Source organism: Seriola lalandi, unplaced genomic scaffold (genome assembly GCF_002814215.2).
Source record: "Seriola lalandi dorsalis isolate HSWRI2012SDOR001 ecotype SW California unplaced genomic scaffold, Sedor1 jcf7180002054481, whole genome shotgun sequence".
Taxonomy (NCBI): Eukaryota; Metazoa; Chordata; class Actinopteri; order Carangiformes; family Carangidae; genus Seriola; species Seriola lalandi.
This window is the reverse complement of record NW_019525034.1, coordinates 241,689-257,763: the sequence shown is the minus strand read 5'-3', so window position 1 is coordinate 257,763 and position 16,075 is coordinate 241,689. Positions and strand designations below refer to the sequence as shown.

General features: G+C 41.5%; 1 protein-coding gene across 1 annotated transcript; it reads right to left on the bottom strand.

The window, feature by feature from the left end:
• Positions 1-4,653: 4,653 nt before the first annotated feature.
• Positions 4,654-12,988, bottom strand: foxa1 (forkhead box A1). The gene is made up of 2 exons (XM_023412493.2): positions 12,853-12,988; positions 4,654-8,569 (listed from the first exon to the last, which is right to left on the bottom strand). Exons 1-2 carry the CDS (start codon positions 12,916-12,918, stop codon positions 7,394-7,396), a joined length of 1,242 nt encoding a protein of 413 aa, XP_023268261.1. The 5' UTR covers positions 12,919-12,988; the 3' UTR covers positions 4,654-7,393.
• Positions 12,989-16,075: the final 3,087 nt, after the last annotated feature.

Here is a 16,075-nt window from a genome sequence, read left to right as displayed (position 1 = left end):
CACACACACACACACACACACACACACACACACACACACACCCCCTCAGGACCACCAACCTCATGGCTGAGCCATATTACAGCCTCACAAAGCTCTAATAAACTTCCTCCGTATCATTTTTAATGGAAAAGCAGCTGCTCTCTCTCTCTCTCTCTCTCTCTCTCTCTCTCTCTCTCTCCTTTGATCGCCCTCCTCCTCCTCTCCTTTTCTTCTTCTTCTCTCTGATTCTGGAGGGGATTTCTTTGCTCTTTTCGTTGGCCGAGCACAATTGTGTTATTGGAGATAATTAATTCCAATCCCCATCAAAAGGCATTAGTGGCCCCGGGGCCCCTGTCCCAGGCTTTCTAGTGCCGAGAATGAAAGGCGAGGGGAAGAAAGGGGCCGAGGGCCGTCGCATTGTGGCCGACATTTTCCTCCATAAGGCGCGAGCGGAGAGAAAAGGGGCCGAGGGCTTTAGTGAAATGATGCTGGGGGCCGCTGCCGAGGCCGTAGGGCCCGGAGTGGCCCCGCTCCGCCCCGCCAGGAACATATGGCTCGTATTACAGCAGCAGACTGGGTGGCAGAGAAACTCACATTCATCAGACTCACATCCTGTCTGAGGTTTACTACAGAAAAATATCTTAATATTCAGATGAAGACTTTGTGTGTGTGTGTGTGTGTGTGTGTTAAATGTAGTAAATTAAAACAAAGTGGAAAATATTTGAGTTTCATTCAGGAGCTGATATTTGCTTTTTATTTGATATGAAAAATGTTGGTTATTGATCAGGTTCATTTTCTGACTGGCACAAGAATTATAAAAAATTAAAACTTTTTATTAAAATTATATATTTCTATAAAATAAAAAATAATTCATCAATTATCAGAACAGTTGATTAGAGACATTAGTCCATGAATATAATTTAATATATAACATTAATATAAAGGTCACTGTTTCTGTCACATTTCACTTGTCATCAAATATTCAAAATAACATCTGTGGAAACCATGTATCTCCTGCTGGATAACCTATAAAATTAATGCTGATCTTTATGTTTAATCCAGATTAATGTCTTCACTGTTTCTGTAATATTGATAATCTGCTATATGAATCATTTTTAAGGCCTCATACAGTCAGATCACAGTTATGATATTATTTATTATATAGATGATATTTTACATATAAAACCTGAGACAAACTGTCACATGCTTCTAAAGAGATTCATTATATTTGTAATATTATAATAATTTAATTTAAAAGACTTAAATCTCCAGCTGTCACAGGACTTGACTCTACGTCTGGTGTTTGGTTGTGGTGCGGTCTGACTGGACCCCTCCATGTCCAGCTCTTGTCTGGAGCCGGTTTAAACCACATCACTTATTTGATTCTATTCAATCTAATTCTACTTCATGATCAATAATCTAATTTATACCTTGTTTTTAGAAGATGTTTTCATTCTTACACAAATGATCTCATTCACTGGTTTTTATCTGGGTGTGTTTACATCAGACCCCTGTGTTGTTTGCATTAGTTTTTATCTTGTTTACATCTCGTCAGGATTTCTATCTTTAATTATATTGTTTGTACAAGTTATCGTGTTTTTATCGTGTTCATGCAGGATCATATCTGTGATCAGAAAATCATTATTATCAACTTTATGGACAAGATTTCTATCTCATTCTCTTCTGTTCAAGGTCACACAACATCTCAATCTTGTTCATGTGAGTAATTATCTCCTTATTATTTTCCTCTAATAAGGGTTTTAGTTTTAGTCCATATCTTGTTTCTACAAGTTCTTATCACCTTTGAACAAGGGAGACTTTTTTGTGCAGCTTTTTATTGTGTTTACGCAGGATCCTGGAGTCCCTGGGACCGAGACGTGGACTCTTGACATGAGTATTTGTAAAATCCCGGTTCAACCTGTGAAGAGGTGAAAGGCAAGCTTCAGTATGGAGATACAAGGTTTTCACTGCAACAGTAAATGGCTGTGTGTGTGTGTGTGTGTGTGTGTGTGTGTGTGTGTGTGTGTTTGTGTGTGTGTGTTTTACATGAAAAATTATTTTTTTCTTCAGCGATGACAGGCCTGACAGCTATGACCCTCCACAATAAAAGCCTATCTATATGTGGTTAAACCATGAAGGTCACCTCAGTAAAATGGCAACAAGCTGCTGAGCCACAGACAAATCAAATGTCAGATTGCACACATAATACACAGACAGCAGCAGCGCATTAGTTAATGTTGTCAAATGTCAGTGAAAGAAAAACCTGTTGTCTTTGTTCTGGTTTAAATATTCGGACTGAAACTGATCAAAATCCAATAATTAATCAATTTGTCATTTTATCAGCATGGAAAAAATTAAAATGTTTAACTCAAAACCAGGCTAGAAATAATTATTCAAATATTTGGTCATTTGTTTGATCTTCAGTTGAATGAATTATCAATAAATTAACTTACTGTCTGTGAGAAAAACACCAAGCAGAAATAAATATATTCTACATGTTAGAAATAAACTGAAATATATTAGAAATAAACTGAAATATAATGTACATGTTAGAAATAAATAAATTCTACTGATCTTTTGAAATGTTTATAAACAAACAAGCTTTTGATTTGATTTTGCAGCTTTAGAGTTTAAGCTTTTGTGGATTTTCATTTATTTTCACTGATCATGTGTGTGTATGTGTGTTTGATTGTGTGTGTGTGTGTATGCGCGCACGCGAGTGTGTGTGGAACATAAGATTTTATTCTTATTCTTTTTAGAAACCTCCAGCCGCCGCTCGGGGCCTCTCGGCTCCTCTCGGCTGCGTGTCGGGTCTTCGTACTGTCGGTGTGTGTTTCCGCTCCGGGATCATGTTGGCGGGTAATTAGCGAATAATTACAGGATCATTAGAGACATTTTGCGGCTCTGCGGCCAGAATATGAGAAAAAGCTTCAGATCAAAGTGAAATCTGTCGGGATGTGTTCAGGTTCACGGAGCGGCGGCGGAGGTTACAGCCCACAAAGAAGAATCAAATCCGGCTACAGCGGCGGCGCTTTGAGGCGCTTTGAGGCGCTTTGAGGCCGCAGGAGGTTCACCGTGTTCGGCTTGTTCTCCAGCGGGTTGGAGGAGGGAGAGGAGGGCCTACACAGAGCCGAGATAGGACCGAGAAAGGGCCGAGAGAGGGCCGAGGTCTGCCGGCCTACCCGAGACCTGAGACCCAGAGAGATCCGGACCGGGGCGACAAGGAACCCAGTCCCAAAGGGCGATACATGGAGACACGGAGAGAGAAAAGAAGAAAAGAAAGAAGGGCAAAGAAGGACAAAAAGAAGAACAAGAACAAACAGAATAACAAGACAACAACACGAAGAGAATGAAAAGCACAAATAAACACAAGTGTTACTAATAAACAATCATACTAATAAACAATAAACGAATTAATTAACACCAGGATCAACAACACAAGAAGAGAACCAGCCTGTAAACAATTAAAAAAATAAAAAATCCAAAAATCAGCAGATGATACCTTTTATCTCTAACCATACAAAATTCAATAAAACATTATATAATATAATACAACATGGTTATATAATATAGTTTAACCACAAAGAAGACTCACATTTTGTTTTTATGTTTCTTTCAAAATAAAAGGTTTTGACGAGAAATAAAAACGCATCTGTTAACGTCTTTATGGAAACCCTTTATCTCCACCCTTAGATGTGAAGTTAGTTTCTGACTTAACGAGCAGAATTTTTACAAATGATTCAACATTTTTTATGAAACATCTGAAAATACTAAAATAAAAAAATAATAATAAAATAATATTGAAATGATCAACGAGCCCCAAAACTGGAGATACAAGGTTTTACATTAGAAAGAAATCAGAGAAAATAAAGTTAAATAACATAATTTTTGTCTTTGATTCAATAATTATCAATTAAAGTCTGATAATAATCATAGGCCAAATAATCAGATTACATAATAATAATAATAATAATAATAATAATAATTATTATTATTATTATTAGAGTAACTTAAAGCTGACACAAGAAGAATGAGTTTTAACGTTAGATTCTTGTCTCAGGACTCAAACGGGATTTCCCGAAGACCTGGCCCTGGAACTCCTGAAGATCTGCTGTTAATTTAAAACCAGTTTCTACATGTTGAAGAAGCAGACCTCATATTCAGTACCTGGTTTATTGATGCTTAATAAACAGTTAATAGATGAGTTTAATTTAATTTAATCTCTTCAGTTCATCTGGAAGAAAACAGTTTCTTAATATTATTAAAATAACATATTTTAAGAAATATTTAATGACAATTTTTTTATAACTCACTGATCAATATTAACTGTTATTGGCTCATTAATGAACCTGCCAGGGACTGAAAATATTATATTCACAGAAAGTTAAAGTAGCAAATTAATCAATGCAATTAAAACATTTAAATGGATTCCTCATTTATATCTATAGATGATCTAAAAATAAATTACTCTTTAATTACCAATAATCACATTAATTACAGCAACTTTTTAAAAGGTGAATCTTTTGAAAGTGTTTCCGAAATCCATTAAATTATGAAATATGATTAAATATCATATTTTTAAAAAAACAACAGCGACACTGATCAGAAATTAGCAATAAATCAGTAAATGTCCAGTGTTTCCTTGTTTTATTTGAAAATGACAGAATAAGTTAAGAACATGCATCAGAGTCAAAAAGCAACGAGGAAGAAACACAACGAGGACAAGCGGGAGGGGGGTGGGTGGGGGTCTTTTTGCGCATTAATCCTCCTCCGTCCTTCTTTCCTTCTCTCTTTCTTTCCTTCTTTCAGGAGGAGTCATGTTCGTGTCAGTGTTCGTTTTTTCTCCACAAAAGAGAAGAAGAAGAAGAAGACCTCCCACTTCATTCATGCACATGGTAATAATAATCAATAATCAATAATCAGCAATGGACAGAAAAGTTTAAATACACAGACGCATCAACAGTCAGAAAACAGGCAGGAAGTGGTTTCTCCTTTTACACACAGAGTGAGAGTCACCAAACAAAGATCCTTTTAAAACCAGATCCTAGACCCAGGATCAATGGAGAAATCGATTAGTCGATTCATCAAAGTCAGAAAACCATGAGAAATACTGTGATGGTAACACACACTTCATATTAATCAATCAATATTGATCTATATTCAATATTCTCTGATCAACAATGATCTATATTCAATATTCAATAATCAATAATGTTGCTATGAGCCACTCTGTATGTTGTTTACTGTTGGGTCTTTGACAGAGCCTGAGTAGTGTCTGCAGGTAATCAGGTATTTTTACTATTTTATTACATTTTACAAAATAAATGATCAGTCTGTTATTAATAACAATCAATATTCACAGCTTTAGATCCCAAACATCAGCTGGACTCTCCAGCAGGAGAAATTGACTTCAGAGAGAACATGGAGATCAGGTCGTTTTTAAATAATGAGAATTATAATCTGGAAAAAAAAGACTATATATGAATATACACATACATACATGTATGTATAAATATACATGTATAGATGTGTATGTACACACACACGCACACACATATATATGTATATATATATACACACACACGTGTGTATGTGTGTGTGTTTTAACACGTCCACAATCTCAACTTGATGAACATCAGTTCAGACGGAGGGAAACTCTACAGCTTTACATGAAACCTGAAGCTTCCTGCCGCCACATGAATATGGGAACTGTTTTTTTAAAATCAGAAAAAATGAATTTTGTGCAGCTGAAACACTTTTTCTTCTTCTCCTTTTTTTCTCATCAATAAGCTAAAACTGATCAGTAACTTCATGTCTTTAATATCATCATTTAACTTTATCAGCTGATCATATTTTGTATTAATAAATGATTTGTTATTGATAAGCTGATTTCAAACATACAGATAAATATGTTGGTGGATCTGTTACAGCCTCCAATTCAAAACTGATCATCAGTCATTGATCATTAATATCTTCACTTGTTTTTCTTCAGTCACAAAAATATTCAAAAATTCATAAAAATGTGATAAAAGTTCACGTTATGATTTAATCAATAATCAAACTACCTGATCTGAATAAAAGAGTGAAGTGACTTGATCAGAAATCTGCCCGGATATACACGGCAACATACACACAGGCGGGAAAATCTGTGTTTGAGTCATTTGTGTGAACTGACCTTTTAAATCAAAGCCATTTTATCTGGGTGGGGGTTCTCACTCTGAGGGTCGCGACCCCTCAGGAGGTCAGCGGCAGATGAGGTCGTGGGAGAAACACGTCCTCATGAGTTATAATCTTTAATATGTTTCTGTAAACACCTGCAGCTTCCTCAGCTTCCCAATGGCAACCATGTTATCATGATCATCAGGTGACCTTTGACCTTTAGCTCATCAGGAAAGAACACCTGCACCTGATGAATCCAACACCAGGCAGGACTGTGGTTCCCAAAATGGGGCCTGGGCCCCTCTGAGGGGTCCGAGGCGAAAATCGGACCGGGCCAGAGACCGGAGAGCAGAACCAGGTCTACAGGATCCTGGACCAAACAGACCAGGGACTAGTGGATTCATTGAGACCAGTCTGATCATCTACACCTGTCTCACCCGAAGCTCTGGGCCACAGCCAATCAGTTTACAGTTCTCACTAAATATGGGAGACTTGATCCCTAAATTTGGTCTTTAAGGCGACAGGTGAGTGACTCTGGACTGGATCTGGACTGAGTCTAGACTGGATCTAGAATGAACCTGGACTGAGTCTGGACTGAGTCTAAAATGAACCTTGACTGACTCTGGACTGAGTGATCAGTGAGTGCTCAAACAGGATGTCCTCGATCTAAGACCAGCTGCTGTACCTCCCTCCCTACCTCACATCAACACTCACACCATGTAGTCCTGTCTCATCTGAATGTCCCGCCCACTGTCTCACCTGTGACATCACAGTGTCAACATTCAGAGAAACTGTCCTGGGGTCTGGAGCTCCAGGTCGGGAACCACTGATATAAAGGAAACACTAAATTATGAACATGAACAGAGCTCCTGGATCCTGGACTGACTGAGGATCCTGGACTGACACAGTATCCTGGACTGACTGAGTATCCTGGTCTGTCTGAGGATCCTGGTCTGACTGAGGATCCTGGACTGACTGAGGAACCCGGTCTTATCACAGGATCCCGGACTGACTGAAGACAAGTGGTTCAGGATCCTGAACCTTGAAAACATGACCTTGATCTGGTTGTGACTCGGTGTGTAAAAGGAGAAAACAGCTGAGAAGGAACCTGTCTTTTTGTGCTGCCACAGTGCAGGAGTTCAGAAACCAGCAGACCAGCAGCAGCAGAGTCGATCCGGTTCAGCATCGTCACAGTCAGACAGGAAGTCCAGAATGGCTGCATGCAGAGAGTCCCAAACATGAGGTGCAGCGGGTACTACGAAGTGTTGAGGAGCGGTCTGGGATAGACCCCCTGGTAGTAGGAGGCCTCCAGAGGCTCCATGGTCCTCCCTCCAAGGCTGGAAGCTCCCCCGGTGCTGTAGGAGGAGTACTGCAGTGCCTCGTAGGCCTTCAGGTCCAGTTTGTGCTGCTGCTCTGAGGACGACATTAAGTTGTTGATGGAGAACGGATGGTCGAAAGAGTAGTGGGGGTCTCCTTTGATGTGCAGCTGGGATTCATGCGCCATGGAGTGGGGGGGCAATGACAGGGAGGACAGGAGCTGGGAGCCAGACACCTTCAGGTCTGATGCCCCGACGACGCTGCCCCGCAGGTCCAGTCCAGGAGGCGAGGCTGCCTGGCTGGAGGAGGGCATTGAAGAGTCCAGGAGTCCTGGAGGTTTGATGGACTCCCCTGTAGGAGACACTCCTCCTCCCCCACCACCTCCCCCTGCACCCCCTTGCTCCTTCCTCCCGTCTGATTTCGACGACATCTTCTTCTCGCACTTGAACCTCTTCTGGCGGCGCAGGTAGCAGCCGTTCTCAAACATGTTCCCAGAATCCGGGTGCAGGGTCCAGTAGGAGCCCTTCCCCGGTTTGTCTGGCGAGCGCGACACCTTGACGAAGCAGTCGTTGAAGGACAGCGAGTGCCGGATGGAGTTCTGCCAGCGCTGCTGGTTCTGCCGGTAGTACGGGAACAGGTCCATGATCCATTGGTAGATCTCGCTCAGAGTCAGCATCTTACTGGGCGCCTGCTGGATTGCCATGGTGATGAGTGAGATGTAGGAGTAGGGGGGTTTGGCATGCGGGTAACTCCGTCTGAACGCCTTGTTGTCGCGGGCTCGGTTCAGTCCGCCGCCGCTGTACGCCATGCCTGGGCTCATGGTGGGACTCATGCCCCCATATGGGTTCAGGCCCATCGATGCCTGCTGGGCTGACACCGAGCTCATACTGGACGGGCTCAGGGCCCCGCCCATTGAAGCCACACCCCCGCCCAGACCCGACATGGCTGCTGGAGCCGAACCGCCCATCCCTCCTACTGGTGCGGGACTCAGACCGGTTCCACTGTACGACATGTTGAAGGAACCCGATGTGGTCCCACTGCTGGACATGTAGCCAGACATGGAGCCCATCGCAAGACCAGAACCCATCCCACCGCCTGTCATTGGAGAGTAGACCTGCAGAGAGACCAGAACCAGTTAGAAACAGCTAAACCAGAACCCATGTGATCTGAGCTAGAACCAATTAGATCAGAACCACAACTACTTAGACCAGAACCAATTACACCACCCACCATCGAAGAGTAGATCTGCAGCACGACCAGAGACTGTTAGAACCAGTTAGAGATGGACCAAAAACCAGTAAGACCAGAACCCATCCTACTGCCCATGACTGCAGAGATACCAAAACCAGACCTAGTTAGATCCATTTACAGATAGTTAGACCAGGACCTGAAGCTATCAGGATAGTACCAGTTTTGCCAGGTCAGGTGGTCTGGTCTTTGATCTGGTTCACTTTTTTGGCAGTTTGATGCTGATGGTTTTTAATTTTAACTTTGTCTTTCAGGTTAGTTTTGGACCTCTGACCTGTGAACGGTGATAACAGAGACTCCAGCAGATGTGGACTGATCAGAGCTGCTGCTCACTGGATATAAAAACTCTGGAGATGGTTGAGAGTGAAAATCTCAGACCAGCGTCTGAAATTCAATAGTCATGAAGCTCCTCACCTGGATCTGCAGGTGTTCCTAATAAAGTGCTCACTGAGTGTAAACAACAGTAGGGTTCAACGCGCTGCAACTTCAGAAAACAGATTCATCAGTCTGACAACACATGAGCTGCAAACACTTAGACACAGAAAGGAAGTGTTTCCAGGGGACAGTAAAAAGTGATGAACCAGCTGGGACACAGTTGGGTTGTGTCTTACATCAATCCGGTCATTTGCTCCTCACTCATTCACTCCTCACTCATTCACTCCTCACTCATTCACTCCACTCATTCACTCCTCACTCATTCACTCCTCACTCATTCACTCCACTCATTTGCTCCTAACTCATTCACTCCTCACTCATTCACTCCTCATTCATTCATTCCTCACTCATTCACTCCTCACTCATTCACTCCTCATTCATTCACTCCACTCATTCACTCCTCACTCATTCACTCCTCACTCATTCACTCCTCATTCATTCATTCCTCACTCATTCACTCCTCACTCATTCATTCATTCACTCCACTCATTTGCTCCTCACTCATTCACTCCTCACTCATTCACTCCTCATTCATTAGCTCCTCACTCATTAGCTCCTCACTCATTCACTCCTCATTCATTTGCTCCTCACTCATTCACTCCTCACTCATTCACTCCTCATTCATTAGCTCCTCACTTATTAGCTCCTCACTCATTCACTCCTCACTCATTCACTCCTCATTCATTAGCTCCTCACTTATTAGCTCCTCACTCATTCACTCCACTCATTTGCTCCTCATTCATTCACTCCTCACTCATTCACTCCTCATTCATTCATTCCTCACTCATTCACTCCTCACTCATTCACTCCACTCATTAGCTCCTCACTCATTAGCTCCTCACTCATTCACTCCTCATTCATTTGCTCCTCACTCATTCACTCCTCACTCATTCACTCCTCATTCATTAGCTCCTCACTCATTCACTCCTTACTCATTTGCTCCTCACTCATTCACTCCTCACTCATTCACTCCTCACTCATTCACTCCACTCATTTGCTCCTAACTCATTCACTCCTCACTCATTCACTCCTCATTCATTCATTCCTCACTCATTCACTCCTCACTCATTCACTCATTCACTCCACTCATTTGCTCCTCACTCATTCACTCCTCACTCATTCACTCCTCATTCATTAGCTCCTCACTCATTCACTCCTCACTCATTCACTCCTCACTCATTCACTCCTCACTCATTCACTCCTCATTCATTAGCTCCTCACTCATTAGCTCCTCACTCATTCACTCCTCATTCATTTGCTCCTCACTCATTCACTCCTCACTCATTCACTCCTCACTCCTCCCTCTCCAGTCAGGTCTGTTCAGAGGACTGTACAGTGAGCTCGCCGCTCTCTGTCTTGGTCTATACTGTTTGGTTAGTGACCATCAGGTTTACGTTACTGTTCACAATGCATTGTGGGATACAATGAGTCCACTCTACAGGTGTAATTATTCTCACTGTTCATAACTGCACTACAACATGGTGAACTCCGTGTACAGTGAGTGCAGATGGAGAGAGTGATTTCAGAGCGGGTCGTCCACTACTGAGAAGGTTGGTGGTTCGATCCCCGGCTGCTCCAGGCCAGATACTGAGCCGCACGTTGCCCCTGATCTGTCAGTGTATGAATGTGTGAGTGAATGAATGAAAGTGTTGTAAAGCGCTTTGAGTGATCAGTAATAGAAAAGTTAATTTACCAACTGTGACTTTTTAAGTTAAAAGCTTTGAATAAGTTTCTCAGCAGGTTCATCACTTTTTCGTTTGAAATAAATTTTTGCCTTATGATTATTATTATTATTATATTATTATTATAAATTACCGTATTAATTCAGAGAAAGAGAGAGACAGAGAGAGAGGATGATATGCAGCAAAGGGCCACAGGTCGTATTTGAACCGGGTTAGGATGATGCCCCCCCACCCCACCCCCAAAACTCACATGTTATCAACCTGATGAAGAGCTCTCAGGGCCGCAATATTAATTGTATTAATAATAATTTAATCTAAACAAAGGTGTTTGTTGTTTCAGTAAGGAGACATTAATCCTTTAATTAACTGATTAAGTTGAATCTATTTTTAATGCTTTAAATTTGAAACATTTGATAAAGGATGAATTACAATTAATTTTAATGAAGATTTAAACCGAAAAAACAACATAAACTGATTAAGTAAATAAAAGTTTCAGAAGTTTCTCTTTAATTGACCTTGAAAACACAAGAAGCAGCTTCATGAAAATATTCAGGCTTTAATTTATTAAAAGACTTTAATATGTTTTAATGTGATTTTACTCCTTTAAATAAAATAAAATATAAATCCGTTTAAGTCCCGTTGATAATCAATTAATTACCGCGGGATTAAGGGATGAATTCACGTGTTTGAAGGTAAAAACAAAGAAGTGATTTTCATTTCATGGTCATCAGGTTTAACATCTAATCTGAAACCCGGTTCCCAGAGCGGGACTGTGGCCCTGAACCTGTTTGTTTTTTTTTCTGTTGAGTCAAATTTAATCTTTAAAATAAATGAAAGTTTCCGGTCTGAGCCGCGCACTGCTGTTTCTCTTCACACACTTTTATTAAACAATGAAACAATTAAATTATAACAGAACACAATTATAATATAGAACACAATATGATTATAAACATATATAATAATATTTCATAATAATACCTGCGGATTCACATTAAATGAAAATATAAAATCACTGAAATGAAATTTGATTAGTTTAGTGTTTAACTGATCATCTGTAAAAACGTTACTGCGGCCGCTGTGTGAAATAATCAGATTATATCAATATCGATTATATCGATTATTTGAATCACTTTTTTTCAAAAGGAAAAACAGCTGCTGTTTGTTTTATGTGTAATAAAAATCAGTTTATGACCAATGACCCATGATCAATAATCGGATCAGATTTTTCCTTTGTTAAATATCAGACACGTTTTAGTTTTATGTGTGTTGTGATCCGCTGTCCGAGACGCTGAAATATTAAAGCTTCAACATTTTCCTTTTATTTGTCCGTCTGAAATCAATTAATTAATCAGTTAATTTAACATGTTTATCTCCTCACTCTTTTCTTTTCTATTCTTTTCTCTTCTCTTCTTTTCTTTTCTCTTCTTTTCTTTTTGATTTGTTCTGATTATTTTTTGCTTAGTGGTAAATTTCCACAGATTCATTATTATCATATTATTGTATGTTATAATCACAGAGGCGTGGACTAAATAAAAGGCAGTGATAAGTGTAAAGATTTGATGAGTGTGTGTTGCGCCGGTCTGCGGCTTCACAGAGAAATATTCATCCCGTCACTTCATCAACGTTTTGTCTCTTTATTTTCATTTTATGGTAAAATTGTATTTTTTCCGCTGCGAGTTTAGTTTATTTCAGATTAGAAACAATCAAATCAACAGTTTGTTTTAAAGCTCATTTTTACGACTTTTGACACTTTGATCTTTTGAGCTTTTTCCCGCCATGTGATGTGTATTATTTACCTGTCAGGACCTTTGTTCATCTCGTTATTATAAACTATAAAACCAAACATTTTATCGTCTGACTCAAACTAAAGTGCGACACGCCGTTTTCCACTTCCGCTCATTTACTTGAACAGAAACCGAGTCAAACTGTTTCAACTTTGGGAGAATTCATGGTTTAAATTTAAGATTCTCCAGAACCTCATCCGGAGCCTGACCTGGGTCTGAACGGTAAGAGCAGCGGGAAAGTGACCGACCTCCTCGCTGTAGTATCCGCTCCAGTCCGGAGCCTCGTGCCCTTCCATCTTCACCGTGCCCAGCATGACGGGAGCCCGCAGCCGGAACACGGATCCTGCAGGTCCCGGTGCCGGTCTCCTGGTCCTGTCCCCGGTGTGTGTGTGTGAATCCTGGTCCAGGTGAAGCTGCTCCGGGCCAGAAGGAGCGGAGAGGCAGAGTCAGTGAGGAGGAGGAGGAGGAGGAGGAGGAGGAGGAGGAGGTGATGGTGACCTGCGGACTGATGTGATCCTCCTCCTCCTGCAGGTCCAGCCCTCCGGATCTGATCTCCTCCTCCACCACACACACACACACACACACACACACACACACACACACACACACACACACACACACACACACACCTCTTATTTCTTCACTCACTCATTAAACCCTTTTATTATCAATAGGAACTCATTGATTGATCGTTTATTGGAAATAATTCAGTCAGGACCAGAATCAGGACTGTAGAGAGCTAGGTCCTGAGTCCAGGTCAGGTGACAGGTGAACCAGGTTAATGGACCTGAAAAGATCCAGATTCAGGGAAAATGGATTGATCAGTTATTGGAAAATATTGATGGATTATTGGTGTGAGAACATGACAGATCTTTATTATTCAGTTAATGAATGATTGATAATTAGAAGATTATTACACTGAAACCCCTCTGTGTAGAATCAACACAAACCCTTTAGATTTAAAAGATGAAGGCCATAACGTGCTGAAAGGCCTACAGAAAGACAGCAAGTGGCTCTTGAGCCAAGAATAATACTTGACTTCACTTCAGAAATTTTCCTGAGCTAGATGCTGTAAAGTGTCCATCATTTCTATTGATGAAACCATGAAAAAAAACGTATCCATTCATTTTAATTCAAACAGATTTCAACATGTTTCAAGTGATGAATGAATGAATCATCCCACTGTGTGTGTGTGTGTGTGTGTGTGTCTCAGATCAGATTCGGGTCAGGTTTAGTTCAGCTTTAGTTCAGGTTTAGTTCTGGTTGACTGGTTCCAGTCTGACACTGTGAAGCTGTTAATGAGCGGAACAACTGATTCACCATCATCACACTGGATTAACTGGATGATCCTGGATTAAAGGACGTTTACACCAAAACAAAAAAGAGGAGAGGAGGAGGAGGAGGAGGAGGACAAGGAGGATGAGGAGGAAGAGGAGGACAGTTCTCAGTGTCCAGTTTATTTCACCAACCAGAGAGAGAGTCCAGAGAACTGGTTTTACTTTATATAGCATCAGTATGAGATTCTGGACTCTGGTGGTCTGATGCTGTTCGAGGCAGCAGTACACTGATGTCAAATGATTACACACACACTGACTCAGGTTCAGGTCCAGTCCAGGATCGGGTCCAGGGTCAGGCCCGGCTATTTAATCAGATCTAAAATTTAATAAACTTTATTTCTCAGTGTAAACAAACAGAAACTGTTCTGCTGTTCTGGATTCACTCGTCCTGGTCCGGATTCACTCGTTCTGTCCTGGATTCCAGGGACAAGAATTTTTTCCCCAGATAAACCTGTACTAAAAGCCTCACTGCAAAGTGTTGGATCATTTGGACCCGGGATTAGAGTCCCACTTGGGAGTTCTGGTCCAGTTGGGCCTGGTTCAGTCCCTGGGGGACACAGAGTCTGAATGAACCTGGTCTGAGGTGAACTGGTGACATGAGGTTCAGGTTTTCACCTGACAGAGGTCTTTGTAATGTTTACATGATTCAGGACTAGATCCTGAGGAGGAGGAAGTTTCGGTGTGACTGTAAATCCTGCAGCTGTCATGTTAAAAGCTTGTCAGTGATAATTATCCTGAGACTGACTCACCTGTCACCTGTCCATGACCTCCTCACACAGACTGACAGACTCCAGTACACAGGAAGTGACGTCATGAGGGTGTGACACTGAGGCAGGTAGAGACTGAACCTGAACCTGAACCTGAACCCAGACCTGTTGCTTCATTTAGGGTTTCAGATGGTCAGATCCAGGACTTGTTGAGGTCTGTTGTGTATCATATTAGTGTGTTAGGTTGACGTGGGAGGAGCCGTGACCTCCGACCTTTTACTCACTAAATAAAACACACTTGGTATTTCCCACCCGTGCATGAGCATGGGAACGCCTAATTTATTCATTCGCTCCTGAACGCGTCTGCAAACAGACTCAGTTTGAGACCAGTCTGGATACAGGTCCAGAGTCTTCAGGGTCCAGGTCTGCTCCTCAGCAGCTCATCAATGTAACTGTCAGACGACCTCTAGTGGTCAGAGAGAGAATCACAGGAGCAGAGTTTGTGTGTGTGTGTGTGTGTGTGTGTGTGTGTGTGTGTGTGTGTGTCACACCCTGTTATTAAAGTCATGTTGATGGCTTTGTTTCTCCCCTGAACTCTTCAACTCTGTTTTATCAGTTCAACTATCTACACACACACATGGACACACACATGGACACACACACACACACACACACACACACACACACACACACACACACACACACACGGTGAGATATTTCCCAGCTTCCTCGACTCACCTGAACATCAGGTTCAGATCAGCTGACCTCTGACCTCCAGTATCACCTGGCTGTTACACTGCAGGGAGACCTCAGATAGGTGAAGAAAACCAGCTCAGGATCTTTCCTGACCTCAGTCTGATGCAGATTCCTGTGTTGACCAGATGAAACTCCGCCCACCTCTGAGTCAGCATGGAGGCAGCTTTTGTCAAATGTTAGTGGCCGTGGTTTCATCTAATGATGAAGGGAAACGATGGACGTGACCAGGATCAATGTAAATCACAGGTCTGAACTCACTATAAAAGATTGTTGTTCTGTGGTTCTGTTGTTCTGTGGTTCTGTTGTGTTGGTCTTTGGTTCAGTTGTTCTGTTATTCAGTGGTTCTGTTCTGTTGTTCTGTTGTTCTGTGGTTCTATTGTTCTGTGGTTCTGTTGTTCTGTTATTCTGTTGTTCTGTGGTTCTGTTCTGTGGTTCTGTTCTGTGGTTCTGTTGTTCTGTTATTCTGTTATTCTGTTGTTCTGTGGTTCTGTTCTGTGGTTCTGTTGTTCTGTTATTCTGTGTTTCTGTTGTTCTGTTGTTCTGTTTTTCTGTGGTTCTGTTGTTCTGTGGTTCTGTTCTGTTGGTCTTTGGTTCAGTTGTTCTGTTATTCAGTGGTTCTGTTCTGTTGTTCTGTGGTTCTGTTGTTCTGTTATTCTGTGTTTCTGTTGTTC

Coding starts and splice junctions, on each gene's coding strand:
- foxa1 (XM_023412493.2), bottom strand. CDS start 12,918: ATGCTGGGCACGGTGAAGATGGAAGGGCACGAGGCTCCGGACTGGAGC. Junction 8,570..12,852: donor GCGGATACTACAGCGAGGAG/GTCGGTCACTTT, acceptor GTCTCTCTGCAG/GTCTACTCTCCAATGACAGG.